At 47.6% G+C, this 27,611-nt stretch overlaps 1 protein-coding gene across 1 annotated transcript in view; it reads right to left on the reverse strand.

Annotated features, from left to right (window-relative positions):
• PLXNC1 (plexin C1) overlaps window positions 1-27,611 on the reverse strand; it is a 203,715-nt gene that overhangs the window by 46,694 nt on the left and 129,410 nt on the right. The window contains exons 15-21 of the mRNA XM_075551175.1: window positions 26,460-26,562; window positions 21,785-21,886; window positions 21,388-21,491; window positions 14,472-14,510; window positions 14,094-14,218; window positions 13,045-13,243; window positions 4,042-4,188 (exon numbers count right to left, since the gene is read on the reverse strand). Coding sequence (XP_075407290.1) covers window positions 4,042-4,188; window positions 13,045-13,243; window positions 14,094-14,218; window positions 14,472-14,510; window positions 21,388-21,491; window positions 21,785-21,886; window positions 26,460-26,562 — 819 coding nt within the window. The remainder of the gene's footprint in view (window positions 1-4,041; window positions 4,189-13,044; window positions 13,244-14,093; window positions 14,219-14,471; window positions 14,511-21,387; window positions 21,492-21,784; window positions 21,887-26,459; window positions 26,563-27,611) is intronic.

Raw genomic sequence — 27,611 nt, forward strand, 5'->3', positions numbered from 1 at the left:
AAGGTAGCAGATGGTCATTGGGCCTCCACTCAAGTACTCTCTCAATTCAAGAACACTTTGTTCTATTAAATTAGTATTCCATGATGCTTACCTTCCCAACACGATCCCTGTAGACAAAGCGGGTGCATAAGCAAATGTGGTGAAGAAAGCTGATGGTGCCTGTCTATCAGAAGATATAGTGTCTGGGGTCTTAAAAGCTTAACGATAAATAAGTGGCCATCTAGCTGAGAAGCAACAAAGCCCACATGGAAGAAGCACACCAGCCTGTGTGATCATGTGGTGTCAATGGGATCAGGTATCAAGCATCAAAGAACAAAAAATCATATCATTGTGAGTGAGGGAGAGTGCGGTGTGGAGATCCATAGCCCATCTGTAGGCAACTGGACATCCCCTTACAGAATGGTCGCAGGGAAATGACAAGCCAGTTAGGGTGCAATATAGCAACAATGAAACATACAACTTTCCTTTAGTTCTTAAATGCTTCCTTCCCCGTCCCACTATCATGATCCCAATTCTACCTTACAAATCCAGCTAGACCAGAGCATGTACACTGGTACAGATAGGAACTGGAAACACAAGGAATCCAGGACAGATGAGCCCCCAATAAAATGATTTTTTTTTAAAGGAAAGAAATTGGCAGGATGTCTTTATGTTCTAGAAAACACCGCACACCTCAAGGGAGAACACGTCCTAATCTTAGAGGTGTGAAACTTTACTTTGGGGCTGTTAAATGAAGTGCTGTGTTTCTGAGCTTTTAGGCAAAACAGGAGTTTGGGGGCCTTTATAAAGGGAAAAAAAACACCAGAAAAACAAAACCCTCGCCCCCGCTGGGACGCCCAGCACTGTCATTTCGGGTTGCTAGCTCGATGACTCTTGATTTTCCTGACTTTCCTCCTCTTGGATGGGTTCCTCTCTCGCGCTTTCGCTCTCACACAGAATCGAGTTTGTTCACCACACTTTGGGTTTTCAATTACATAAACCACCTCAGGCACACTTAGAAAATCGAGACTCAAAACCACTGGGCGTACATGCCTGGGAGGGAGGAGATGGAGTGAGAAAGAGGGGGGGCAGGAGGGGGAAGGAAGGAAGAAAATTAGAAATATGAAGGCTAAGGCTGGGGGAACTTGCCAGAGAGGAAATGAAAAACCTTAAATTTTTTATATTGACCTTCTGCGAACGTTTTGTCACACAAGCACAGACCGGATAATTAGCCTTGTCGAGAGCCCCTGGCACAACCATCCACATGGAGAGGGCGTGGGGACAGGGCCAAGGCAAGGCATTAAACTCATTTCAAAGGCAGGGACCCTAGAAACAAGGAGCTCACCCCTCCCCAGCCTTAGCTCTCTATACTGGCCACTCCGTATTTGAAAGGGGAGAGGTATGCGGATTCATCTGGAATCACAATTTTCTATTCGCCTCTTCCCTCGGGGGCCAGAAAGGAACCAAGCCAAACCTCCAGGGTCCACATGAACGCCTTCAACAGCAAGTCCTGTTAGGATGATGACTTGAGTGTTAACCAGTCAGAAACACATGGCCCTAATTGACTGCGAGATACATAATGTGTCGAAATGAAAGGGTTGGGGGGAAGCATTCAGAGGGAGAGAATGGGAAAAAAGTCCAACCTCAGAAGCTCAGATGCCCTGACCCGGCATTGTCGGGCCTCTTCCCCACACGTAGCCTGTCTCCGCCTTGCCTTGCCTTCCTCTCTGGGCACCGTCTTTTCATGCAATGAAAATGCAGCTTCATCACCCCACCTCGCATTTCTGGCCACGGTTTCTCTGCGGTGCTAACAAAGTATGCCAAAGCAAGTGTATGGACATCTTCTGGTTATGGAAGGAGGCCTCGTTGTCGAAGACAAAGCCATGGCCCACCAAAGCCGAGTGCAAACACCCTCACCCCGAGCTTGTCTTCTTTCTCTCTAAGCTCTCCAGTGGCGTTCCTGGGGCACATCTTAGAGCAGCCTGAAGAGCTGGAAAAAGATAGCCACGCCCAGGCTCTAGCCCTAAGGATTCTGATTTCCTCAACTCAGGCCTTGGACCCTCTGGGTCTGTGTTTCAAACACGCGTCCAAAGAGATGTGAATGGAATTCGATGAGCCTTCATATACGGCGGTGCCAGGTGCTATGCGAAGTTCGACGTGATCTCCGTAACATCAACCCTCCCGTCCTCACGGACCAGACCAACATCTGCTCATCATCCTCTCCATCCATAGACAAGAACCCTCAGGCACAGACTGGCTTAGAGATTTGCCCCATGTCACACCGCTCGAAAGTGGCAGAGGCATGATTCAAACCTGCCTTGGCTCCAGAGTTCGAGCTCTTCACCACGATTCCCCACGTGTGGGCCCTGGACCGGCAGCAGCAGCAGCATGCCCAGTGTGCAGGCTACAAGTCCAGATTCTAAGGCCACTGCGCAGACCTATTCAACTAGGCCTAGCCATCAGCCTTGAACTAGCTTCCCAGGGGACCCCACTCCACACGAGCCCTGGTGACACAGTAGTTAAGGGCTTGGCAATTAACAGATGTGTAGGTGTTTTGAACCCATGAACTGCTCCATGGGAGAAAGACATAGCAGTCCATCGCCAGATAGCTGATAGCCTTCGCTGTCCCTTGGGGCAGTTCTACCCTGTTCCACCTCCTCCACCCCCACCCCCCGCTCACTATGAGTCGGAATAGGCTCACGGGCAAGTCAGTGGTTAGGGGATTTTTGCACATACTGTTTTCTGCCTCTCAGATGCAGACGGGCATAGACAGAAATGAGACGACTGAGAAAAGGTGGCTTCGGCGGGCTGTTGAGTAAGGCTGCATCTGGCAGTGCACAAGGCTGCAGAATGCAGAGCAGCTGACCCCAGGAGCATCCCCGTCAGAGGACACAGCAACACACAGTCCACAGCAAAGCAGTGCCTTCTCCAATTAGTGGTGGATTCTTCTGGCACTACACCGTAGCTCTTGCTAGTTAGAGTGAAGCCGCAGGAGTTTAGGCTTCCATCATGAGCAATACCCGGGCCCCTCGGAAAGCCCTCCCCTCCTTCATTAAGGAGAGCGAAGAAGCCAGAGTCTCCGTCAAGCTAACTAACTTGCAGCTGGAAGTAGCCGTGAAGATCTCCGCCAGAACACAGCCCTCACTTTCCTACATCTGAACTAGCAGCATAGCGTAGGCCTCAAAGACTCTCACAGCCATCGAGCCAGTGCTGACTCACGGTGACCCTATAGGACAGGGTAAAACCGACCCCGTGCTTTTCTGAGACTGTAACTCTTTATGAGAATAGAAAGTCCATCTTTCTCCGGCAAAGCTTAGGACCTGCCTAAGGAATTGTGGATATATTTTCCAGGCCTGCCTCCCTCTCTGGAGTTGCTGAATATGCCATGCATTGATCCCCTTTGCTTTAGAAGGGGGCAGAGGGTGGGTGGGGATGGGACGGGCTGAAGGAAACGTCCCAGGGGGGTGAGACCCTCCAGTGGCAAGGCAAGCCCACTGCGGTCTTGGTGTAACGCGTTCCTCGGGAAACATCGATGAGCTCACAGTACAATGTGCATAATACCAGACATTTGTAACGAACCCATGAAAAGAAAGCCAGGGCGCACGCCGCATGGGGCAGGCGCTGGAGTTTGTCTTGAGTTATCATGCTAAAATAAGACGGCCTCAATTTGGTTGAAATATATCTTCAAGCATGGTCTTCCAGCGCAGGGCCGTGTGAGGGATTCTGATTGCAATTGTAAGCGCTGAATGGGGAGCACTTTGCATTTCCTTTGACGACGTGGAACGCTATAAGCAATCCTGATATTAAAATCTTTGGAAATTGATGAGCACCCTAGGCCTCCTTACTATACTTCCTCCCACCCCCAAATCCAAGTAATTAAAATCTATTATGTGAACACGTGTTAGTGGTTTATCAGCTACTGTTTTAAATGAACAACACGAGCACGGCCTCCTGCCATGGGAATGCGGTCATTTCCCTTCCAGTGCCCACCGCACTCTCACTCCGGCCTGTAGCCCCTGGCGGCCGGGCCGCCCGAGCCAGAGGTGAGAGAAGCAAGCGTACCACGGTGCTGAACTCCGGCACCTGCCACAGCAGCCAGTCTTCGTTGAGGGTGTACAGGGCTTTGCAAGTGATGACATCGACGGGGCCCTTGTTGATTTTCTGGTTCAAGGTCGTCACCAGCAGATAGAAGGGCTCTCCCACAGTCTCCTTGGAAAAGACACAAGAGTGACGACAGTCAGCTTTCTCCTGAACCTGCTGTGCTTTCCCCAGAGCCAACGTTTTCGACGATGACAGGCGACAGGAGGCAGCGTGCCTGACAACCACCCAACAAAATGCCTGTTGAGCCACTTAGGATTCCAGAGAGGAACTCAGATGCGCCGGAAATGGTCTCTGGTCCCCAACACTCACTCACTCACTCACTCACTCACTCACTCACTCACTCACTCACTCACTCACTCACTCACACTGCTTACAGACCATAGCTACATCAAGTACACACCAAAATCAAACCCTAGCCCAACTCCCAATGACCCTACAGGAGAGACTAGAGTTGCCCCGGCGTTTCCTGGGCTGTACTCATTATGGAAGAGTCCTGGGAGTGTAGTGGTTATGTTTTGGGTTGTGATCTGCAAGGTCCACAGTTTGAAACCCCTAGACGTTATGAAGGAGAAAGAAGGGGCTTTCCTCCTGTAAAGAGGCACAGTCTGGGAGCCTCAGAGGGGCAGTTTTATTCTGTCCTATAGGGCTACCATGAGTTGGCATCAACACAATGGCAGAGAGTTTGTATTTTAGTTGGGATCTTTATGGAAACAGACATCCCATCTTTCTCCTGCAGAGAGGGTGGCGGATTGAAACCACCCAACTTTGGGTGAGCAGTCCAATGCTTAACCCACGGCACCACCAGGGGTCCTTCAAGTACATGCCATCAAAAAACTCAAACTCACTGCCACCAACTTGATTCCAACTGATTGTGACCCCACAAGACAGGGTAGAACTGCCCCTGTGGGCTGTTGAGATGATAATTCTTTTTTTTTTTAAACAATTTATTAGGGGCTCATACAACTCTTATCACAGTTCACACATATACATACATCAATTGTATAAAGCACATCTGTACATTCTTTGCCCTAATCATTTTTTCTCCTCTTTTCTTTTTTTACATTTTATTAGGGACTCATACAACTCTTATCACAAGAGATGATAATTCTTTACAGGGGTAGAGAGCCTCATGTTCTCCCCAGCGAGTGGCTGGTGGTTTAGAACTGCTCACTTTGTGTTTAGTAGCCCAACGTGTAACCACTACTTCACCAGGGCTCCTTGAAGCACATGCAGTCTAGATTTATTTAGGCTAAGCTTATGTAAGGTAGGCTTATGCTCACCTGTAGGCTAATGTTTACTAATAGCCGAAGAGACTTACACTCCTATTTATTGATTGCCCCCTCCATGTCCCCCTTTTTAATGCAAGCTGAAAATAAATGGAATTTTGAAATACATGAGAACAAGAAGAGGCGGAAGGACAACCCATCCATTTGCCAAGGATGATGCCTTTTGGTGTTCCCAGATTTTTTTTTAATCATTTGATTGGGGGCTCATACAACTCTTATCACAATCCACACATACAGTTCACAGCTTTTAAGGAAGAATGTGGCCTTCACTTAAGCAACTTTGCAGCCTTATCTCCTTGGCAGGTGCCAGGCAGGTGCCCATTCAGTTCCCAGACATCTCCTGCAGTCATCCCACCTCTGCACCTTGGTGGGTGCTGGGCCACCAACGCAGACCACCTTGTCTCCCTGGACTGAGCTAGTGCCTTTTCCTCTCAAGCTCGTTCCCTGCACATTCAGCGCCCTCCTGACGGCCTCTTTCTCCAGGCATCTGCTGGGTACATCGTTTCCAGGAGCAGGGCTACCTCCCTGATTGTTATTTCAATACCTCAAATTCATGCAGGTGACCTGGATTGGATTCCCGGCCAAGCACAGCCACTCTCGGTCCTTCAGTATGAGTTTGAGTGTTGCTATGATACAGAACATCCAATGGACCTTCCAGACTAAGACAGACTAGGAAGAACGACCTGGCAAGCTACTTCTGAAAATCAGCCAATGAAAACCCTATGGATCACAATGATGTAATCTGCATGGTATCATGGGACTGGTGCAGGGTCAGGCAACATTCTAGTCTATTGTGCATGGGGTGTCCATGAGCCTGGGAGCCAACCCCGTGGCAGCCAACAACAACAATGCTCTTAAATGGACTCTGAGTGGCTTCCTCCGCAGGCAGGTAGCCTCGGGTGGACCACAGAGTATTTGCTAAATAGCCAACCTCCTGAGGATCAGCAGAGGAACCCTGGGAGGGGAGGTGGGGTTTGACTAGCTTGCACTTGACTGCTAACGTAAAGGTTGGTGGTTTGAAACCACCCATGCCAGGAGTGTTTGGGAAGGAATGTCTGGCAACCTGCTTGTCAAAGGCCTTGGCAACTGTGTGGGACGCGATCCTCTGCACCAGTTATACAGCTCACATGGCCTTGAGTCTGTCGGCGCTCACTTAACAGCAACTAACAACAGTGGCCAACGGTCATTAAGGCGGACACTTTGAGGCAGGCAGGCGGGGCCAGGGCTGGGAAGTCATGCTGCTTTACTGATGATGAAGAGCCAGGTAGGCCTGCAAGTGACAGTATATACATCTGAATTTTACAGCCAACAGTCCTGCCTTTGCATGGAGGACCCCACTGCGTTTTTCCCCTGTGTCCCCTTGGAGAGGTAATGGGCCTCTTTTAAGCCTACTGGGATGTTGTGCCTTCCTCCCACTCCACTCCCATCACATACACTGTGTATACTTGTGTATAAGCCGAGTTTTTCAGCACATTTTTGGGGGTTCGGCTTATACACGGGTCAGTGGCATGAGTGGATGTCATCTGGTCAAGCCAGACTTAAAAAAGGAGGAAATCTCATGAAGCCTGACATAGAGTTAATAGCAAAATGGGTTCGAGATGCATGGGAAGACATTCCAGAAGACATGGTGCGACGTGCCTTCCAGAAATGTAGTATTAGTAATGCTATGGATGGCAGTGAAGACTGCGCTTTGTATGAAAATGACAGCAGTGATGGTCATGACGGCAATCTCAGTGAGGACAGCGTCTATGAAGACCTCACACCAGATGAAGCTCTGCATTGGGATATGGATGATGATGAAGAATCCAGTTTTGAAGGATTTTAACTCTTTACATTTTAGCTTGGTTGCTGATTGAACTCAGGGAATAGTACTCTTAAGGTATCATTGTTGATACCTTATTGTTTTTGTTGAACCTATTTTCCACTTACTGTGCTGGTTTACTAATGTTAAATAACTGTTGTCCTTTTATTTATGTTTTTTTAAATTATTTTTTCTTTTTTACATTTTATTAGGGGCTCATACAGCTCTTATCACAATCCACACATATACATACATCAATTGTATAAAGCACATCCGTACATTCTTTGCCCTAATCACTCTCAAAGCATTTGCTCTCCACTTAAGCCCTCTGCATCAGCTCCTCTTTTTGTTTTTTTTATTTAAAATAAATATTTAAATACATTACCCCACTGATGTCTCAATTTTTAGTAATTTTATTTTCATTTGTTTTGATTATTGAAACTCACCAGTAGCTTCTGCATTTTCCACCCTGAGCTTATACTCGAGTCAATCAGTTTTTCTGGTTTCCCAGGTAACCATTAGGTACCTCGGCTTATACTCGGGTGGGCTTCTTTCTTCTCTACAGATAGAGCCTAAAGGCCTTGCTTTAGTGTAGGACAGAGATGGAATGTTCAAAACTTCCCCAAGACCAGAGAGAGTTGGGACTGATGCATGACATTTATTGCTCATGAGAAACTTCCCTGTATTTGGTGGCTCACAACTTCACTCTTCTCTTGTGCTCCACTCGTAGGTGATGTCCCAACCACAGACCTAGAATCCCCCACTTCCCGCTTCTCCTCCAACACAGAGCAGAGGGAAGGAAGAGCCATTTCAGTGGCTGGATGTGCTCTCAGGGTTGACGCGAGGGGGCCAGGTAGGCAGTCCTAGTGGCCAAGCGTGAGCCTGAAATCAGTTAGATTTCCTCGTGTACAAAGGAGCCGTGGGAGCACAGTGGCTAAGTGTCTGACTGCTAACCCAAAGGTGGACGGTCTGCATCCACCCAGCAGCTCCAAAGGAGAGCGTCCTGGTAATTAGCATCTAGAAAGTGCCATGGAGAAGTTCCACTGGCATCGAGCAAGAACCTCGAATGCTGTGCCCATGCCCATGACCCCAAACCTGGCCCGTTATCCCTAGTATCTTTTGGACTCTTATGTAAAAAGAAGTCCAGATGCCTGGGCCCTAGTTTCTGGAGTCATGGTGGCACAGTGGATAAAGCTCCCAGATGTGAACCAAAAGGTCAGTAGTTTGAACCCGGAGCTGCTCCTTGGGAGAACGATGTGGCAGTTTGCTTATGTAAAAATGATAGTTTCAGAAACCCAATGTGGGCAGTTCTCTTATTATAGGGTTGCTATGAATCAGAATTAACTTGACGGCGTTGGTTGGGTTGGGCTTGGGTTTGGACCATACTTTAGACCAGGCGTCCTCAAACTACAGCCTGCAGGCAACATGTGGTCCACCAAGGACATTTATCCGGCCCGCCAGGTGTTTTTGCCCCATTTGGTTTTACACTTCAAAATAAGATATGTGCAGTGTGCATAGGAATTTATTCATAATTTTTTTTTAAAACTATAGTCCGGTCCTCCAAGGGGTCTGAGGGGCAATGAACTAGCCCCCTATTTAAAAATTTTGAGGGCCCCAGCTTCAGACGTACAGAGTCAGAATCCCTGGAAATGAAGCATCTGTGGTTTCAACGGCATCCCAAGGAACTCTGATATATGACCAGCATAGGGTTCCACAGCGTCATGAGAGCTGCTTTGTCACTACTGACCACAACCTTTTGGATGGTCACACCTGCTGGGGACAGGAGGCCCCCTCCCTGGTGAACCAGTCAGTCTCCTCAGCACACAGGTCCCCAGAGGACCAACCTACAGTACTGCCCACCTTAGGCGGTACCCTTCACCACCATCCCTTCATGAGGCCAGAACTATGGCCCTACGAGAGATGGATGCTTTGGCACTGGGACCTCTTTGCACCCCCCCCCCCCCATCCTTGCTTATGCAGACTGACGGCAGCAGTGCGTGGCGTGGCTAAGAGCACTTGAATTCCGGTCCCATTGCTGTGGGATGGGAAGGCGGCAGGAGTCAGTCAGTCTGTTCTGTGTGAACCAACCCCCCAGCTCCTAGGCAAAATGGTCCTAAGATACTTACCCCATAGGGCTTCTAGTGGATTATGGGAGAAAGTGTAAGTAAAATTTGTAGCATAAGACACACCCAGTAAATGGCAATAAATTGATCCCTGGATGGTGTAGATGGTGCTTGCTAAGTTACTGACTAAAAAATTGGTGGTTCCATTCACCCAGCGTGCCAGGGCAGAAAGGCCTGGTGACATACTTCCCTAAGATGGCTGCTACTTGCTATGGACTTAAGTCCAACCTATTGCAAGGCCATGTGTTACAAAGGAGAACCGTACCAGAATTTTCTTGGCTATGTTCTTACTGGAAGCAGATAACCAGATCTTTCTTCCAAGATTCCGATGAGCAGATTTCAACTGCCAACCTTTGGGTTAGCAGCTGAGTACACAGCATCTTCCAATCGAGGGATATTTCCATAAGATTAAAACAGAAAACAAAACCCCGCTGCCATCCAATGGATTCCAACTCACAGCAACCTTTACAGAGTGTTTCTGAGAGACTGTAAATCTTTACAGGGACAGACAGCCTCATCTTTCCCCCAAACAGTAGCTAGTGGGTTTGAACCACGGACATTGTGATTAGTAGCCCAATAGCTAACCCGCAGCTCCAGCAGCCATTAAGAACCTCATGGAGCAATTCTAATCTCTGAAACACATGGGGTTGATATGGGTCAGAGAGACTCAATAGCAAGTGGTTTGTTTTTTTTGGGGGGGGTTGGGGGGAGGTAGTTATTATTTTACCACAAAGCCTTGGAGGCTTAGAAGGGGAAGTTATCTGGAAAACAGGGGTCTATGCTCCTTCTCAAATCATCCTGGGGTTTGACAGGAGGACTTGGGCTGTCAGGCCCCATACCTCCTCGGGAATCTCACTATGGGAAGCCAGTCACGATTTTCCTGAAAATGAAAGGGCCTCTGCCTGGCTTAGTGGCCTCCCCCACTTCCTCTACTGAGTGCCCGGCTGCCCCCTCGCCACCTAGAATCTCCACACTCTCACATCAGCACTGCTCTACCTTGACCCAGAATCCTTTGCTCAAGGGGACTGTTTGGGCTTGGAGCACAGATTGACGGACCACCTCTACCAGAACAGCAAGAGGAATGATCAGACCAACCTGTGAAAGCTCCGAGTCAGAATCCCAAGATCCCAGGAGAAAGGGCCAGAAAGGAATTTAAAACCAAGGACCCTACCTGCCTTCACTCAGTAGATAGAAAATGCTGCCCAGATGGAACGTGCCAAGCTCAGGGATACAGAGCTAGGGAAGACAGCAATGAGGTCCAACCCCAATCTGACAGTTCTAACTAAGACTCCTAGCCCAGTGTTCTCCATGACCGCGGAGTTCTCCAGTGCAGGGCCCCTCAGAACCACCTGGATCAGCTTGTTTAAAATGCGGATTACTGGGCACCACCGACACAGTGTCTGATGCTATGGGACCCTGGTGGGGCAGCATTTGGAGACCTTGGTGGGCAGCCTTTGGAGACCAAGACGTAAGGAACTGGGTTAGGGTCCCCCTGCCTCTGCTTAGAAGCGGTTGTGGAGGAAATAGTGATGGGTGAGAAGCAACAAAAAAGAAAGAAAGAAAAAAAATCAGCCCAGAAATAACTACACAACACCTCCCCAAAGCGTATGATGATTTATACCAAGTAAACAGAAAAGAAGGCAGATTTCATTAATCTTAATAAATGGGTATTGCCGTGGGAGAGGAAGAGTTAGTAAAAAAAAATGCTGCGAATCTACTTGTAAGATTGCATTAACCATTAAACTAAGCACAGTCTATTTAAAGCGCTGCGTTTGGACCTGAACTTAAGCAGCACTGCTAAAACCCGTGGCCTGGCAGTGTGTCTTCTTCAAAGTTTAATTAGATTTCACAACTAGCTACAAGTACACAATTACAGTATGCAGCTCCCCTGGAATCTGGATGGCTGGTACAATGAAAGAAGGGTGAGACCTTTCGGTCCCAGGGCCCTCGGAGGCCTGAGGCAAGGTTGGGTTCACCCTTATTTGCATATTAATATTTTATAGTAGAATGTCCAGCATCGACAGAGCGCTTGCTCTGTGTTAAGCAACTGCATGCATGCATTTTCTTGTCTGCACTTCGGCACTGTGCTAAATCATCTTCCTCCGCCGCCTCCTCTTCTTTTTCTTCCCATCCTGCAGGCCATGTAGGCAAGGTTCAGATAGGTCAAGGCATTGGAGAGATGAGGGGGGAAGCCAACAGTGAGCTCTTACTTGACCACTGGCACCTACGGAAGTCCACCTTCGCAAAGGTGTTAAGCGCTGAGCCCGTTAAGGCCGCACTCACGTGGGAACGCCAAGACAGTACGCTCAAGGGGCAGGCAGTGCCTTTGGGGCCCTGCGTGAGGGTGGAGTGTCAAGTTGGAATGGTTTGTAATTAGCGGACAGCTCTCGAGAAGTAAATGGCTCTTTCTCAAATGGACCTGAAACAGTTTGTTCTCTTCAGCATTTGAAGCACCCCTTTCCTCTATTAAGGACGGTCTCTTAAATGGACCAGGGGTCCCATGATAGTAAGGCCATCACGTTCCCACAGCCAGTTTACAGGCGCCCCTGAGTGGTCCAGAGAGCCGCACTATTTACCCCTAGCGCAGGCGCCATGCGGGGCTGACTCAGCAATTCTGCAGGATGGAGTGGGACCTGCCTAATCCACGCCTTGGTGGCACTGCCGGGTTAGCATTGGGCTGTTAACCTGAAGGTTGGTGGTTCAAACCCACCAGCTGCTCCTAAGGAGAAGGATGAGCCTGTCTCCTCCTGTAAAGATGGACAGTCTTGGAACCCCTATCTATCGACTGCAGTGGGGTTTGATCTTTACCGAAGGAGTCCTGGGGGTGTCGTGTGCTAAGCGCTGGGCTTGGTGGCTTAACCCCCCTGCTGAGCCCTGGGAGAAAGAGGAAGCTCCTTGCTCCTGTCAAGAGTTCCTTTCGGGGACCTCACAGAGCATGGGGTGCTCCCTGCTGGGCTGGAAGCAGATGGCCATCTTTCTGTCATGTTGGACCACTAACTCCTGCTCAATCCTGTGCTCCATTGTTATTTATTTTTATGTCTAGACTCTGATCAGAGCCCTGGTGGCATAGATTACACATTGGGCTGCTAACCTCAGGGTCAGTGTTTCGAAACCACCAGCTGCTCCGAAGAAGAAAGATGAGGCTTTCTGCTCCCGTAGAGAGTTACAGTCTCAGAAGCCCACAGGGACCGTGTTCTACCCTGTCCTATAGGGTCACTATGAGTCAGAATGGACTCGATGGCAGTCAGGGAGATTCTGACTACTACCGTCTGCAAGACATAGCCCACACTCACCAATGTCAACCTCAGGATGTTTCTGCGTATTCTCATCTCTTAAGCCAGAGCAGTACGAAGAAGTTAATGCCTTCTCTTGATTTCAAGGCGGGTGGATGGTTTAAACTCACCCAGCGGCACCTCAGAAGAAAGGCCTGGTGGTCTGCTTCCCAAAGGTCATGGTCTTGAAACCCCCCCTGGAGTGCAGTTCCATTCTGACCCCCATGGGTGTTTCCATCAGTTGGAGTTGGCTCACCGGCAAACAACGCAGGCCAGTGATCGGAAACACGATCTCTGTTTCCCCTTGAGCAGTGTCCTAGAAGGACCACGGCTCCTAGAGGTGAAATGCTGACACCATGGAGCATGCGGGACTTGTCCTGGCAGAGAAACCAGCGTCGGCTAAAATTAACCACTATTATCTTACCTCTGACACTGTTCTCCCCCCCCCGCCCCCACCGGCTGCCGAGGGAGCTGACACTTACCCGAAGGAAACCAGAAAGGCAGACAGACATCCAGTTGGTGAGGAGCTTCTCCACCACCGACTCCGTGCGCCTTAGCATAAGCTTGGGCTGCAGGTTGCTACACTGTTCCATCAAGTCCCTGGTCAGCACCTCCAGGATACTGGTCAGGTAGACCAGCTTGGTCTGCAGCGCAATGGTCAAGAAGGAGGCAAACAGGCACCTGGGTAAAAGAGAGCCCCGGTTAACCACAGGGAGTAGGCCCGGTTTATAGCTGATGGCTGTTCTCAGGCGCATTTCTGCTTTGTGCTGTTGAGTGCATTAATACACTTTATGATCTGCGTGGAGCAGTTTCACTTCTGCAGCGACATTGGACAGAAAGTAGAGGGCCCGCTTCGTCTCCCTCCCCGTCTGCACACAGCTTCTCCTGTTGTTAACGCCCCGCGCTCCTGCCATCCACTCGTTACCACTGAGGAGCCGACAAGGACACGCTTGAGTGAGTGAGCAAGTCCACGGGCTCGTTCTTGGTGTTGCACATGGTCCTGTGGGTTTTGCCAAATACGAAATGTGTGTCCCCGGTTAGAGCCTGGGCCAGAATTGCTTAAATAGTTTGAATCATTCCCCTGCCCTACCCATGCCCTTTCCTCCACCCATGCCCCATGCCTCTAGATCCTCAGCACGACAACACAAACAAACAAACAAACAAAACATGACCCCCAATGTTAACTTTAGGGCAGTACTTAAGAGTATTGTGGCAGGCAGCCAGCAGTTAATACCTTCCCCTAATTCAAAGGGTGTTTTTAAAAACAGAAAATAATACTTCTGCATTTTGATGAAGCACTTATGTTCTGTCTTCTCGTGGGGGTTGGGGTTCTAACGGGGCTCCCCTCATGCACGTGTGTGTGCTGTGGTGGCGGGACCTGTCATGGCAGCTGTGCTGCAGTGGAACCAGAGTCTGGGGAAGTGCGGGTTTGCAACAGACTGTGAGGTCAGTGGTTGGGAAGTAAAGTCTCAGTGGAGCTTTTGTTTCCTCTCCTTCCCGCCTTTCAACACAACCCAGGATTGCCAAATACCTGTCCTTCACGGAAAAGTTCTTCTGCTTTTCCAGGGTGTGAATGACGGTCACAAGGAAGCTTTTGTTACAAATGAGGGCATCCAGTGCTGTGAGACTGTCATTCTTGTCATTGGCATCTCTGTTCTAGAAAGAAGAAGAAAGAAGCCTGGAACATACGGGAGTGTAGGCTAAGAGAGTGGCATATAAAAATCTGAAGTTAAAAATAGTAGAGCCACAATGGGTTTTCCAAGACAATGGATTACTTAACTCAATATTGAAATCATGATCCCCGGGAAAAAAATGCACACTAAAAATTCAAAGTGATAGTAATGGAGATGCTAATGCCAATGATAACACTATGCATCACTGGGCTATAAATGAGAAGGTATAGACTTACATGCATATCTTCAGTGAAGATGTGGGTGAAGCCACCTGACTGAGAGGAAGGAGACACTTTTATTATTCATAACATCCAAAGGAAATGAAGAGTGTATTTTTGTTATAATATCCAAGTCCGTTTTCATAAAGCAGAGACACTATTTGCTAATCCAAGAAGCCCTGGGTCGTTGCTTGCTGCATAGCCTACGACACATAATAAATCATTATTCCGCTCTCGAGAAACACCAGTGAGTTCTAAAGTCTCCGAGACTCAGTCGCATTGCATCCATCCCATTTTTGGCGGGTGAAGGCATCGACACTTGAGAAGAATGGACTCCGAGGCTCAAGAACGGGGTCAAAAGCACAAGACGTGTTTGCGAAAGGAGCTTATGTTTAGACCACTGCTCAAGCAATTTACTTCTAAGGATACACATGGAACTGTGTGGGTAAAATTTCACGGGGCCTTAGCGGCAGGATATGCGTAGGATGTGGCTTGATCAGAGAGGTGGCTGTGTGGGGCAGTTAAAAGTGTAGACTCTGGGGAGCAACTATTTGGGGTCCAAAGTTGATCCCAGCAACTACTGGTCATGTGACTTTGAACAAGTTACTACGCCTTTCTGGCTTTCCTCGTCTGCAAAAGGAGGATAAGACCAAGTCCCACCTCATCACCTCTGTGGGAAAACAGACGAATCAGGGCACAGCAAGAGTGCTCTGCTATTGCTAGTGTTTCCATCTCTAACGAGGACAAACTCCACCACTTGGCTGCCAGTGTGTTGCACTGCGGTGGCTTGTGTGTTGCCGTGAGGCTGCGCTTGCAGGGCCGCCCAAGTGAACGGATTTCGGCAGGGCTTCCGATGAGGATGAAGGAACAGGCTGTCCCCTTCAGAGAATGAGCTCCTGACAACCATGACGGACAGCGCTGAAACAGTGTCAGCTACCGAAACCCGCGTGAACAGAGCAGAACCTTGACAGAGACTGTGCCTGACGATGAGCCCCTCAGGATGGAAGGCACTGAAAATACGACTGAGGAAGTGCTGTGTCCTCAAAGAAGGGTTGACTTGACCACGGTGACGTGGGCTGAGAAAAGCCTGTGGGAATAAAGACTCCAGGGTCTTCGTTGCTGATGTGACGTGACGTGACTCAAAACCAAACCAAGTCTGAAGGAGCCAAAATGCGACTTAGTATATCCCAGATTAATTTCAAGAAGTGAAGGACAGATTGCGCCCATGGAACACTAATGACAGAAGACCTGATGCGCTGTGGGAGGACATCAAGAACATCACTCACGAAGAGAGCAAAAGGTCATTAGAAAGACGAGAGAGAGAAAAAAAGTGACCAATTTGGATGTCCGAAGAGACTGCAGCTTACTGTGAAGCAGAGTAGCCACGGCAACCGGAAGCCACGATGAAGTAAAGGAGCCGCACAGAAAATGTCAAAGAGCAGCTCAAGAAAATGTATATATGTATGTGTATGTATGTGTATATATATATATATCATATTAAATGAAGGGGGAAGTGCAGAGTGGAGACCCAAGGTCCAAGTGTCGACCAATGGAGATCCCCTCATAGAGGGGTTTAGGAGAGGAGATGGGTTAATTAGGGTGTGAGGTAGTATCGATGAAGAACACAGCTTTCCCCCAGATCCTGGATGCTTCCTCCTCCCAACTACCATGATCCGAATTCTACCTTGCAGGGCTGGATAGGACAGAGGCTGTACACTGGTGCATATGAAGGTTGGAGGTACAGGGAATCCAGGGTGGCTGATACCTTTAGGACCAAGGGTGTGAGGGACGATGCTGGGAGAGTGGAGGGTGAGTGGGTTGGAAAGGGGGAACTGATTACAAGGATCCACATGTGACCTCTTCTCTGGGAGAGGGACAGCAGAGAAGGGGGGAAGGGAGACTCTGGATAGGGCAAGATATGACAAAATAACGATGTATAAATTACCAAGGGCATATGAGGGAGGGGGGAATGGGGAGGGAGGGGGGAAAAAAAAAGAGGACCTGATGCAAGGGGCTTAAGTGGAGAGCAAATGCCTTGAGAATGATTGGGGCAGGGAATGTATGGATGTGCTTTATACAATTGATGTATGTATATGTATGGATGGTGATAAGAGTTGTATGAGTCCCTAATAAAATGTAAAAAAAGAAAAGAGGAGAAAAAAATGATTAGGGCAAAGACTGTACAGATGTGCTTTATACAATTGATGTATGTATATGTATGAACTGTGAAAAGAATTGTATGAGCCCCAATAAATTGTTAAAATTAAAAAAATAAATAAATAAAAATTAAAAAAAGAAAATGAAGTAAAATATTACAACGAACTGTGCACAGATCTCGAGTTAGGAAAGCAAAACGGAAGAACACCCTCAGCACATCTTACATGGAAAGACGAAAGAAAAAATTGACGCCTCAAGCTGCAGTACTGAAAGGTTCTATGGGCAAAATACTGAATGAAGCAGGAAGCATCAAAAGCAGTCAGAATACACAGGGTCACCGTACCACAAAGAACACTTCCAGCTCAAGAGGTAGTGTATGAGCAAGCACCAATGGTGCTGACGTCAGAAGTTCAAGCTGCACCGAAAGCACTAGCCAAAGTCAAGGCTGCAGGAATTGCGCGAATACCAACTGGAATGCTTCCACAAGCTGAGAAGCATTGGAAGCACTTATTCAGGTATGCCAGGAAGTTTGCCAACTGACTGGGAGAGATCCATATCTGTTCCTATCCCAGACAAAGGTGACCCCACAGGACGCTCACATTATGGCCACAGCATCACATAGCATATTCTAGATCTCATCAAATATCACGTGCAAGTAAAATGTTGCTGAAGATCACCCAACCGCAGTTACAGCAGCACATTGACAGGGAGCTGCCAGAGATTCGGGCCAGATTCATAAGAGGACAGGGGGCAAGGGCTTTTATTGCTAATATCAGATGGATCTTGGCTGAAAGTAAAGACTAGCAGATCGATGCTTACCTGCGTTTATTGATTGTGCAAAGGCATTCGACTGCATGGACCAGAATAAATGACGGGTAGCCTTGGGAAGAATGGAAATTCCAAAAATACTTGACTGTGCTCATGTGGAATCTTTACATGAATGAAGAGGCAATTGCGAAAACAGACAAAGGGAATACCGCCTGGTTTAAAATCAGGAAAGGTGTGCATCAGGATTGTATCTTCTCACCATACTGATACAATCTGTAGGCTGAGCAAATGACCAGAGAAGCCAGCTTACAGGAAGAAGAATGAGGCATCAGCGTTGGAGGCAGGCTTATTAACAACTTTCAATAAGCAGATGACACAACCTTGCTTGCTGAAAGTGAGGAGGTCTTGAAGCACTTGCTGATGAAGATCAAGGATTGTAGCCTTTCAGTAAGGATTACAGTTCAATGTAAAGGAAACAGAAATCCATACAACTAGAGCAATAGGTAATAGCATAATAAATGGAGAAAGATTCGCCTTCTCAAGGACTTTGCCTTGCGCGGATCCACAGACGATGCTCAGGTAGCAGGTGTGAAGAGCTCAAAAGACACACTGCACCAGGTAAATCTGCCGCCCAAGACCGCTTTCGAGTGTTAAAAAGCAAAGACGTTATTTCAGGACTAAGCTGCGCCGGACACATGCCATGATATTTTCAATCACCCGATGTATACGTGACAGCTGGACACCGAGTAAGGAAGCCCGAAGAGGAATGGATGCATTTGAGTCATGGTGCAGGTGAAAAGATCGGAAGTACCACGGACTGCCAAAAACCCCAAACAAAGCTGTCTTGGTAGAAGGGCAGCTGGAATGCTCCTGAGAGGCAAGGATGGCAAGACTCAGTCTCCCATTCTTTGAACATGTTGTAAGAAGAGACCAGATCCTGGAGAAGGACATCATTCCAGGTGAGCTTGAGGGACAGCAAAATAGAGAAAGGCCCTCGACAAGATGGGCTGATATAGTGGCTACAGCAAAGGGCTTAACCATAAGAACCATTGTGAGCCTGGCACGGGACTGGGCAGTGTTTTGTTCTGTGTGCATAGGGTCGCTATGAGTCTGAACAGACTCCAGGGCACCTAGCAACATTCAGATGGCAAACTAGACTACAATGATATAGTTCCACTGGCTTCTAAAAATATATGTTTTGTTTTTACTTTCAGTGTATTGTAGCGCTTGGCTATAAACTTTTACATTTGAGGTTTCTCTTTTAGAGGGGAATAAATTCAAAACGTGTTTTGAATAACACTTTAAATGAGTCAACAGAACAAAAATAGAAAATTAAATAGATTTATCTCGCTTTCATTTAGAAACATTGGGCCACTTCTGTATCTTACTAAATTAAGTTTCTCCTAAAGATAATTTTGGCTTCATTGTTTAAAATTCATTGGCACCAGTAGAAGCCCTCAAACGATTTTGGCCACATGCTCCCCTCATAATAAACAGGATATCAGCCCTTAGATAGTTGGGTAGATAGATAGATAGATAGATAGATAGATAGATAGATAGATGTCATCTGAACCAACGTCATGTGGACAGGCAGTTTAAATGGGCTGATTCTTGATCTTAAACAAGAAAATGCACTCTGGCGACCTGGGTATTAAGGCTCTTTCTTCCTTCCACTCAAACTTCCCTCTGCAAGGAAATTACATGCTCTGTTGCCCCCTCCTATTATCAGCAGGACTAGGAAGAGTCAATAGAATAAAAAAAGCAAGGCTTTAAAAGTCAAAATCCACAGGTTCACGAATCAGGGACCAGCGACCCCTCTGGGAGCCCACTTTCCTCTGGGACTTCATGGCTCTATGTATGTCCTCTGTATGTAACATGGTTCTATGTTGATCACTTGAGTCTGCCACCATCACCCAAGCTCCAAGGCCTGCATGGTTTGGCTCCTAATCACTTTGTATGCAACCTGGTTCCATGGAGTCCATTCCGACCTGTGTGTCAGGACAGAAGTGTGCTGCGCAGGATCCTCAAGGGCTGCTTTGTAGAAGAAGGCAGCTAGGCCTGTCTTCCAAGGCACCTATGGGTGGACTTGAACCTCCAACCTTTCAGTGAGCAGAGGAGCCCATTAGCTGCACTGTGGAGGGTTGCCAAGCCTTCATGGGGGGCTTAATTATGATAAAGACTCGGCTAGTGCCTTGAGTGAATGTCGATGGGTACTGCCCGTAGTGGAATCTAGCCACCTCTTGGCCATATCTTTTCTTCATTATTATCAACTCCTGTTGACTTGGATCTTGATAGCCTTCTGATCAATTGAAGCTGGTTTGTCTTAGGTCCTCCCCTTTAACGATCCCATCTGACTTCACCATCAGGCCCTTCAAGACGATACCTAACTCCGAGTTTAATAAATTTGATGTCTCCTAAAATAAGACAGTACTGTTCCTGTGATTTTCCTCTTACCCCGCCCCCCAAACATTCTACTTGCAATGGCGCACCTTTTCCGTGCATTACTTTATCTTGCTCTTGATTGCTGAATTTGGAAGATGGGAAAATTTCTTTTTTAGGCCGCAGATGACTCTATTCAGCACTCAAGGGCAGTCATTAGCTGTAAAAGCCTACACTGTACTCATGTTGATGGTAGAAATCACTGTCATTTTATTGCTATGAAATTCAATAGCGAGCAGGGAAATGGGACTCGTGATGCAGCGTTTGCGCAGTCATCCTGACTCGGGAACTCACCTCCCTGCCCCAGTGTTCTGCCCTCAGCATGGAAGAGGCGGCCAACGGCGAGTCTTGGGGCCTAGTACTCTTGAATGACTCTTGAAGGACAAGTTTAATTAAACTAATAATCATAATAAAAAGTACAACTTTGCAAGGGCCAAAGGCCTTATTTGAAGCCATCTTGATTTTTGCGACTAAGGCATGGACACACACACACACACACACACACACACACGCACGGTGCGTGTTTTATGGCGGTATCCCAACCTCTAGCCACAGCATCACATATCACACTGTCCACTGCCAGGGTTATAGAGAAGCTGCAGATCGCTTACTGCTTTGGTTTGAGATTCTGGACGGTAGACTCTGGCCAAGAGTAGCTGCAAAGCTTCTGGTAAGGGGGATATACGCTTTCCTTTGGTCTGGAGGGAGGTGGGGGCTTTGCTTAGAAATCTACCTCTACATATGACCGTCAGTGGGGATGTGCTCCCGAGGTCGGGCCTTGCGTGGCCACCCGTTTTGGACACGCAGGGCAAGCTGGTGGAGCTGGGAGTTGGGAGGTGGAGGTGGTGATGTGGAAGATGAGTGTGCCTCACCCGAGACTTGGGAGGGCAGATGAGTGAGTGGGTGAGAAAATGAAGGTGTTCGAAGACTGAAAACCCAAAGGGTTGAGTAGATACTCCTCAGAGATCTAGAGCAAATTCATCGATCATTTCTCGCAGTTATTCCTACCGAATGAGGATGACACTAGCGGATCAGTTCGAGAATAACTGCTGAAGAGAACCACAAACCCGCTACAAATGCCTATTACCAACTCAAAGTCCAGCCCTGTCGACTTCCCTCCCATTAGGCTGGTAGTACTTTTCATTTCCAATTGAGAAGTAATAGGGATAAATCTAACACCCGCAATGTAAGTCATGCAGATAAACACAAGAAATTGGCCGGCCCACAATTTATTGATTTTTAAATAAACTCGCTCGCTTCCCAGCTACAAATTCTGTTCTGCGCTGGCAGTGAAATAAAACCCAAATCACCACTTGGAAGCCCTGTCCCTCCAAGCTTTTTGTTCCTGGACCAAGAATAATGGCCAGTGACCCATCACTGCTTTAGACCCAATCAACGCAATTCATTATTATCCTCCTCCTGCTCGACTCATGCGTAAGCATTTTTTTTAAAATACCAGGCACATTCTCCACGGCTGCCTTACAAACACAACCACCCTTTGGACAGCAGCAACCAGCACTTCCTTATCATTCAAGACTCAACCTCAGCAATATGATCAATGCGCTTTTACCTCAGGGAAGAAAGTTCTCAGAGCAAAATGTTTGTAATCCAGGAAGGGAACGGTTCCGAAGCTATCAACCACATCCAATTTATCCATCTGCAGCTCGGCGAAGCCTGCAACATAGAACCCCGAGAGCAGTAGTTTAACTCAATGAACGGTGGCCAAGATCTGACGCTGTTTTGTCTAACTCGGAGTGTGACCTTGGCTTTCGTTACCGAAGAAACAATAGATGGCTAAGTGGCTGGCTGCAGTGAACCACACAGCCAGGTCCCGGCCCTGTTGTTCAGTTGTCTCCTATGACACAAACACTTCTCGTGACGGTGGCCCTCTCTATTGGAGAGTTTAATACTAAGGATCATCCTAATAATTGGACTTCTGTTCTGACGAGGACAATTCGGGAGCCTACCATCACGGATCTCTTTCCGGAGCTCGCTTTCCAGAAGCTCGAGCTGCTGACTCTGTTTGCGACTCAGCTCCTTGGATTTGTGTCTGGTCACCACCACAGCCGCTGAGGAGGAGACAAGACCCGGCATCAGATTGGGATGCGAACTTAAGACAGTGAAAGCGGAAACCCAAACCAGATAGCAACCTCACCGCTCCTTAACAGAAATAAAAGAAAGAAAATCTTGAAAACTCTATGCTGAGTGAAATAAGACAACCACAAAGGCAAATATGGCACACATTAGAAGGCCACAGATTAGGCCAGGGTGTAATAGGAAGGGAGCGATTTCTTTTTTACCTGGGAGCATTGCATTTCTGTTTATGGGAAAGGACATTTGGGCAAAGGATAGTGATAAGGGTTGAGTAATGCGATTCATGAAATTGACCTCAATCAATTATACATGGGGACAATACTGAACAGGCAAATGGAGCTCTATCTATATTTTTACAATAAGAATTTTTTAAAAGCTTAGTAAAGGATGACCATGCAAAGAAGAAAGGGCAAAAGAAAGGACCACATGCCCACAAATAACATTTAAGAACTGGGCTTTATAAAAAAGAAAGTTTCCCAGTGAGGGGTCATTCTAAAGAGGAAGATGCTAAAATTCAACAGAAAAACAATCCGCTTATCTTAAAAGTAAAAACTGAATCAAATAACCTTCACTTGTAACCGACGATCCAGTCGGCTGAAAAGCAATGAAACAAGCAGAGTGCTCTCTCCAGCCACCGGCCCCTGATATTGTGCCAGTCTTTTCTTTAATGTTTCTAAACATCCCTAGAGAAATAAAGTTGAGCCACAAAAGCAGAAAGAAATCACGAACTCACGGCCCGTTATATAAGCCAAACACTGTGTGGCCGTGGCGGTGGGCTGACAATGACTCCCACGTCTGAATGAATCCCTCATTCTCCACCCACATGCACGAGAGGGCGGGCGGGCGGGACCTAGTTCTCTGGATCACATCCCTGCCCTGCCATTTGTTAGCTGGGTGACCTTGAGTGCGTGCATTAGCGATCTGTGCCTTTCTGCTTTCTCCCTAACAGGGCTTTCTGCGCTCTCAGTAGGACGGCAAGAAGCGATGTGTAGAAAGCATCTACAACAGTGTTTTTAAAGCATAAGTACTCAATGATTGTCGACTATTAGGAGTCTTCTAGAGCATTTTTTTCTGGAGATTTTACTAGGCATCACCCAATAAAAGGGTTCTGCTACCAGTAGAGACGCATAAGGTTAAACCAAACCAAAATGACTTGTTACCACTGAGTCGGTTTCGCCTCACCAACCAGCCCGGCAGAGTGGAACTGCACATGGCATTTCGGAGGCTGTGACGCGGTGCAAAGCCCCTGGTCTTGTCTTGAGGCTGGTGGGTTCCAATCAGATTCAAATAATTTAACAACCAGCCTGCCGTACAAGTAATCACTTTAAGTATGGAAAACAGATATACTGAAAACGTGGTTTATTATTTCATAGTGTTAATATTGAAATAAGAACAATAAAAGAGACACACCAAACTAGATTTTATAATGAGAGCTTTAAAATATTAGTGGAAAATGTTAAATAATACCCGACAAAAACAATAACATTCTAGTTAAGGTGTTTCCATGTTGCTTTTTGATTGGCATCCTCATCGGCTGTGTGATTTATCCTTCACCCTCTTTTCACTGGAGGAGCAGGATCCCAGTCTTTCAGACAATTAGATAATAGTCATTGGGTTTGATGTATTTACAAACAGGCGACTTCTCTTCTCTAAACACACTACGTTCATCTTTGAAAAACCCCTTTCTGCTTCTGCTGAACTTGCAGCAATTGTTCTGATATTATTTTTAGCTCTTTGAGCACTCTTAGGAATTGCATAATTCACTCATAATATCTCATGTGAATTTGGGGCATCACACAGAGCTGAAATGAATGTCAGTGTGTCACCCTGTCACCCTCTGGTTGTTGGGTACTTTTCTCTCTCCATTGTACATTTGTTTACTGAGGTAACAAACTCAAGGGGGAGAAAAATGTTGTACTTCATCAAACATATAATGCTTTTTATGAAATCAATTAAAAAATTATAAGCATAGCTCCATCTATTGTTTTATACGTATGGACAGAATGAACACTACTGTGGGTGCTTAGAACACTCTGTTGCACAGATGAATGTTAAAAAAAAGAGTAAGGAATATAAATTTGTGATTTTCACGCCAGCAAGAACCATTTTAACCGCCAACCTCAATGAAACATTAGGTATTGGTTCTGCTGGACAGGTGTGAACTGGCTGAATCCTACCACTGGGTCCAACTGCTGCCTTTTCAGTTAGCGGCTAGGACCTTCCATCAGAGTCCTTTGAGAATGCTACTGGAAGAAATGAAATTGAATGCCTGTGTTTGCTGTTCAAGTCCAATGATTGTGTAAAACGTGCTTGACTTCTAATCCAAAGGCTGGAGATTCAAGTTCACCCAGAGATGCTTTGAAAGAAAGCCCAAGTGATCTCCTTTGGAAAAACCAGCCATTGGACATCCTCAGGCTTTCTACTCTGTCCTAGGGGGGCTTGTGTGAGTTAGGACAGACTTGACACCAGCTGCGTAGGGTTTCTTCCCTGGACCACCTCACAAAAGTCACCGGTCCCAAGGCTAACATGCACTGCGTATCTCCCGGGAAGATGCAGTCTGCAGGGATGCCCCAGCTTCCCTGACCACGACACCCCTGTGTCCAGGAGCATCCGCTGGGACAGTTGCTTTTCAGGCTGCACTTTGAGCAACACGAGAGGAGCGCTAGCAGGTCAGGATCTCAAAGCTGTGAGCTTTTCCTGGCTGCAGGCTGGAGAGAAGGGCACGGCAGAGGTGCCCTGCAGGTGGCAGGTGAGGCCAGATGTGTTTGGTGTTCTCACCAACGATGTGATTGATGGACCAAAGAGCGCACTTACGCAACCTGATGATGACACATACGGCCCTGGCCTAAGATGAGAATTTTAAGTGAGTTTTGCAGAAACAAGCTTTCAACTTTAGCCCACATCAACTTCAAGCCCATGAACCATCTGTACACACACACATGAGGGAAAGGAGTTCACAGTCACACCTAGGTCAGGAGAAGATCAGTCAGAGGACTTGACTGCAGGGTGAGGCTGCTTAACAGTAGCAGGTTCTCAAAACAGAGCCCACCACCAGCCCCGCCGTGATTAAAACACCGAAGTCCAATTGTGGATTCCAAATAGAGGCGTGGACAATTGGGGGAGAGCAGGAACCAATACTTGGAATCATAGTCACCAGGGTGAAATAAGGCCGGTGCATAATGAATCCGTTTCACTAGGCCAGCTAATCATAGACATCAATCTTACCCTCTCTAGTCTCCGAACCACCCAAGGGCAGAGACCAGGCTTTAACTCGCCTTCTCAAGCTCCAGAGACTCACAGAGTTCCCAGCAACCACACAGATCCTTCATATAAAGAGGTGGATGGATGAGGGAGGGAAGGAATGTGTACCACAGGATATCAGCAATGGCCTCCATTAGCCTCTCATCCTAAGGCAATCCCTGTGCTACATTAAGGAATAGGAAAGGCGACAGAAGTGGAGATGAATCTCTCTTTTCCTAAGAAGGATGAGAGAAAATGGCTTAGAACGCCTAACAGCAGCAACGCCCTGGGTCAGGTGAGCACCTTTGGGGCAGTGTGCTGATGTTGATCTGGGGGGAGCAATGCAGAAAAGGAGGTGGAGAAAGGTCGCACACCCCAGTGTGATCAATAGAACGGAAAAGTGCATGTCGCAACTTGAACTGGCCCATGTTTTGGCTGTGTATACTCAGCAACAAAAATATAATAAGTTGCCGAAAAACAAAAGCAGCTTAGGACCAAGACCCACACTTGATGGCTCCAAGAACCAGGCACATAGCTACCTGCATAACGAGGTTAAAGGCCCTGTTTGCAGGCAACCAGGGAATGGTGAAGACTAGTGAAAACCCAGTGAGCACATGGCTTCCCTCCAAAAGATAGCTCCTACTCCTCTGAGCAAGCCGATGCTGCGGGAAAACTGGGATCCCGGATTGTGACACACTTCCATTTGGCAAGAGATTTTAAAAATGTGAAGTCATTCAATTTTTAAATGGTGTCAATGTTTACTTGTTTGATTTAAATACCGTGTGGGCCTAACAGAATATAAAACGGTAGGCCCGATCGAGTCAGCAGGCAACCACAAGTGGGATCTCGCTGTTAGAATGCGCCTTGTCACAGTTTTGTGGATGGCACAGGACAGATCTCTAAAGTACTATATTTCTGCCAGGAAAAGCTGGGCTGGGGCGTTTGGCCAGGTGAGAAGACAGGAAGAGATCACCACACCCTGGGAGTGCCAACTCCCAAAGCAGTCCTGAGGGAATCGTGTAGCTTAGCAATTTATCCTCAGCATTCAAAGGGAAGCAAAAGCGACATGAATTCTATTTCTCCAACATTAAGGCCCAGAATTTCTGACCCAGTCTTTTATTAATGAAGCATCCAGGCAAGATTTTTCAGAAAGCACCCCAGCATGTACCCCTTGTTCCCCCCGCCAGGTTCTGATTTTGGTGTTCCTCCATTAATTGAAGCAAAGAGCCCCTGAATGTGGACGGTTGGGCTGCCTGTCGCGAGGCCCTGGGGGATAGTTCCTCTGACCAACTTAAACAGACCACTTACCGAAGATGACAATCACTAGCAAAACGGGAAGCACGATCAGAAAATACCAAGTGGAAGGAACGGATTCTTGCTCAACGAAGAGCTCCAAATTCCCCAGTCGCACCTAAAGGGACAAAGCGGGACATTACAGCTGGGTACCATAGGGATGGACATCTTTTTCTTTTTTCTCTCACTCCAAATGTTTTTCTCCTAAGATGCCAAAAGAGGCTGTGAGCTTGGCTGGACTTCTGAGCTCAAGTCCTGGCCCCGGGGTAGACTCGCTGCGTGACGTTGAGCAAATCAGGAATACTTACAAGGCCTCCGTTTCCTGAAGTCTAGGTGTGCTGGACTAGATCTGTGGCGTTTAAACACTGGCCCTCTTTGTCCTGGGGTTCTTATAGTGTAGGACTGAGGGCAAGAGAGAGGTGGTCGCCTGCTCATGGAGTCCCTAGGTAATGCAAATGGTTAACTCAAAACTCACTGCCATAGAGTCGATTGCCTCTCCTAGTGACCCTGTAGGCCAGGAGAGAACTGCACACTCTCCACCACTGATAAATCCCCAGACCCTTTGCCACCAAGTCTAGTCCAACTCACAGGGGCTCTGTGAGACAGAGTAGAACTGCCCCATAGCGATTCCGCGGCTGGAAGCGTTCCAGAAGCAGACCGTCAGGTCGCCAGAGTGGCTAGTGGGCTCAAACCGCATTCCAAAGTTAGCAGACAAGCACTTCAACCCCTGTGCCACCAGGGCTACCGATCTGTGAAGATTCTCACCTGCAGAACCCCATAGGGTGGTCCTCCTCTGTGACATGGGTAGCTGGGAGGCCAAATCCCCTCAAAGGCACCTAACAACCACCAGTCAGCTCATGACACGTCTCAGCCTGAGATCACTCCCGTAGGAAAACTTCTTCACTCACGTAGGAAAGCCACGCCCTGGTAATGGCCCACAAGGGGTTGCCCTCTGACGCCCCTGACCTCATTCTTAACTCTCCAGTTTCCAAAGACCTTCTCCTTGTCCACTCCCTGGGCCTCCTGGCCATGCCTCAAACCCACAAGGGATGCTCCTGCCTCAGGACCTATGCAGCGGCTGACTCCCTGAAGCATTCTGTTCCAAGTATCAAAACAAACTCACTGTCATCCAGTTGATTTGACTCATGGTGATACTATAGGACTGGG

This window comes from Tenrec ecaudatus, chromosome 6 (genome assembly GCF_050624435.1).
Source record: "Tenrec ecaudatus isolate mTenEca1 chromosome 6, mTenEca1.hap1, whole genome shotgun sequence".
NCBI lineage: Eukaryota > Metazoa > Chordata > Mammalia > Afrosoricida > Tenrecidae > Tenrec > Tenrec ecaudatus.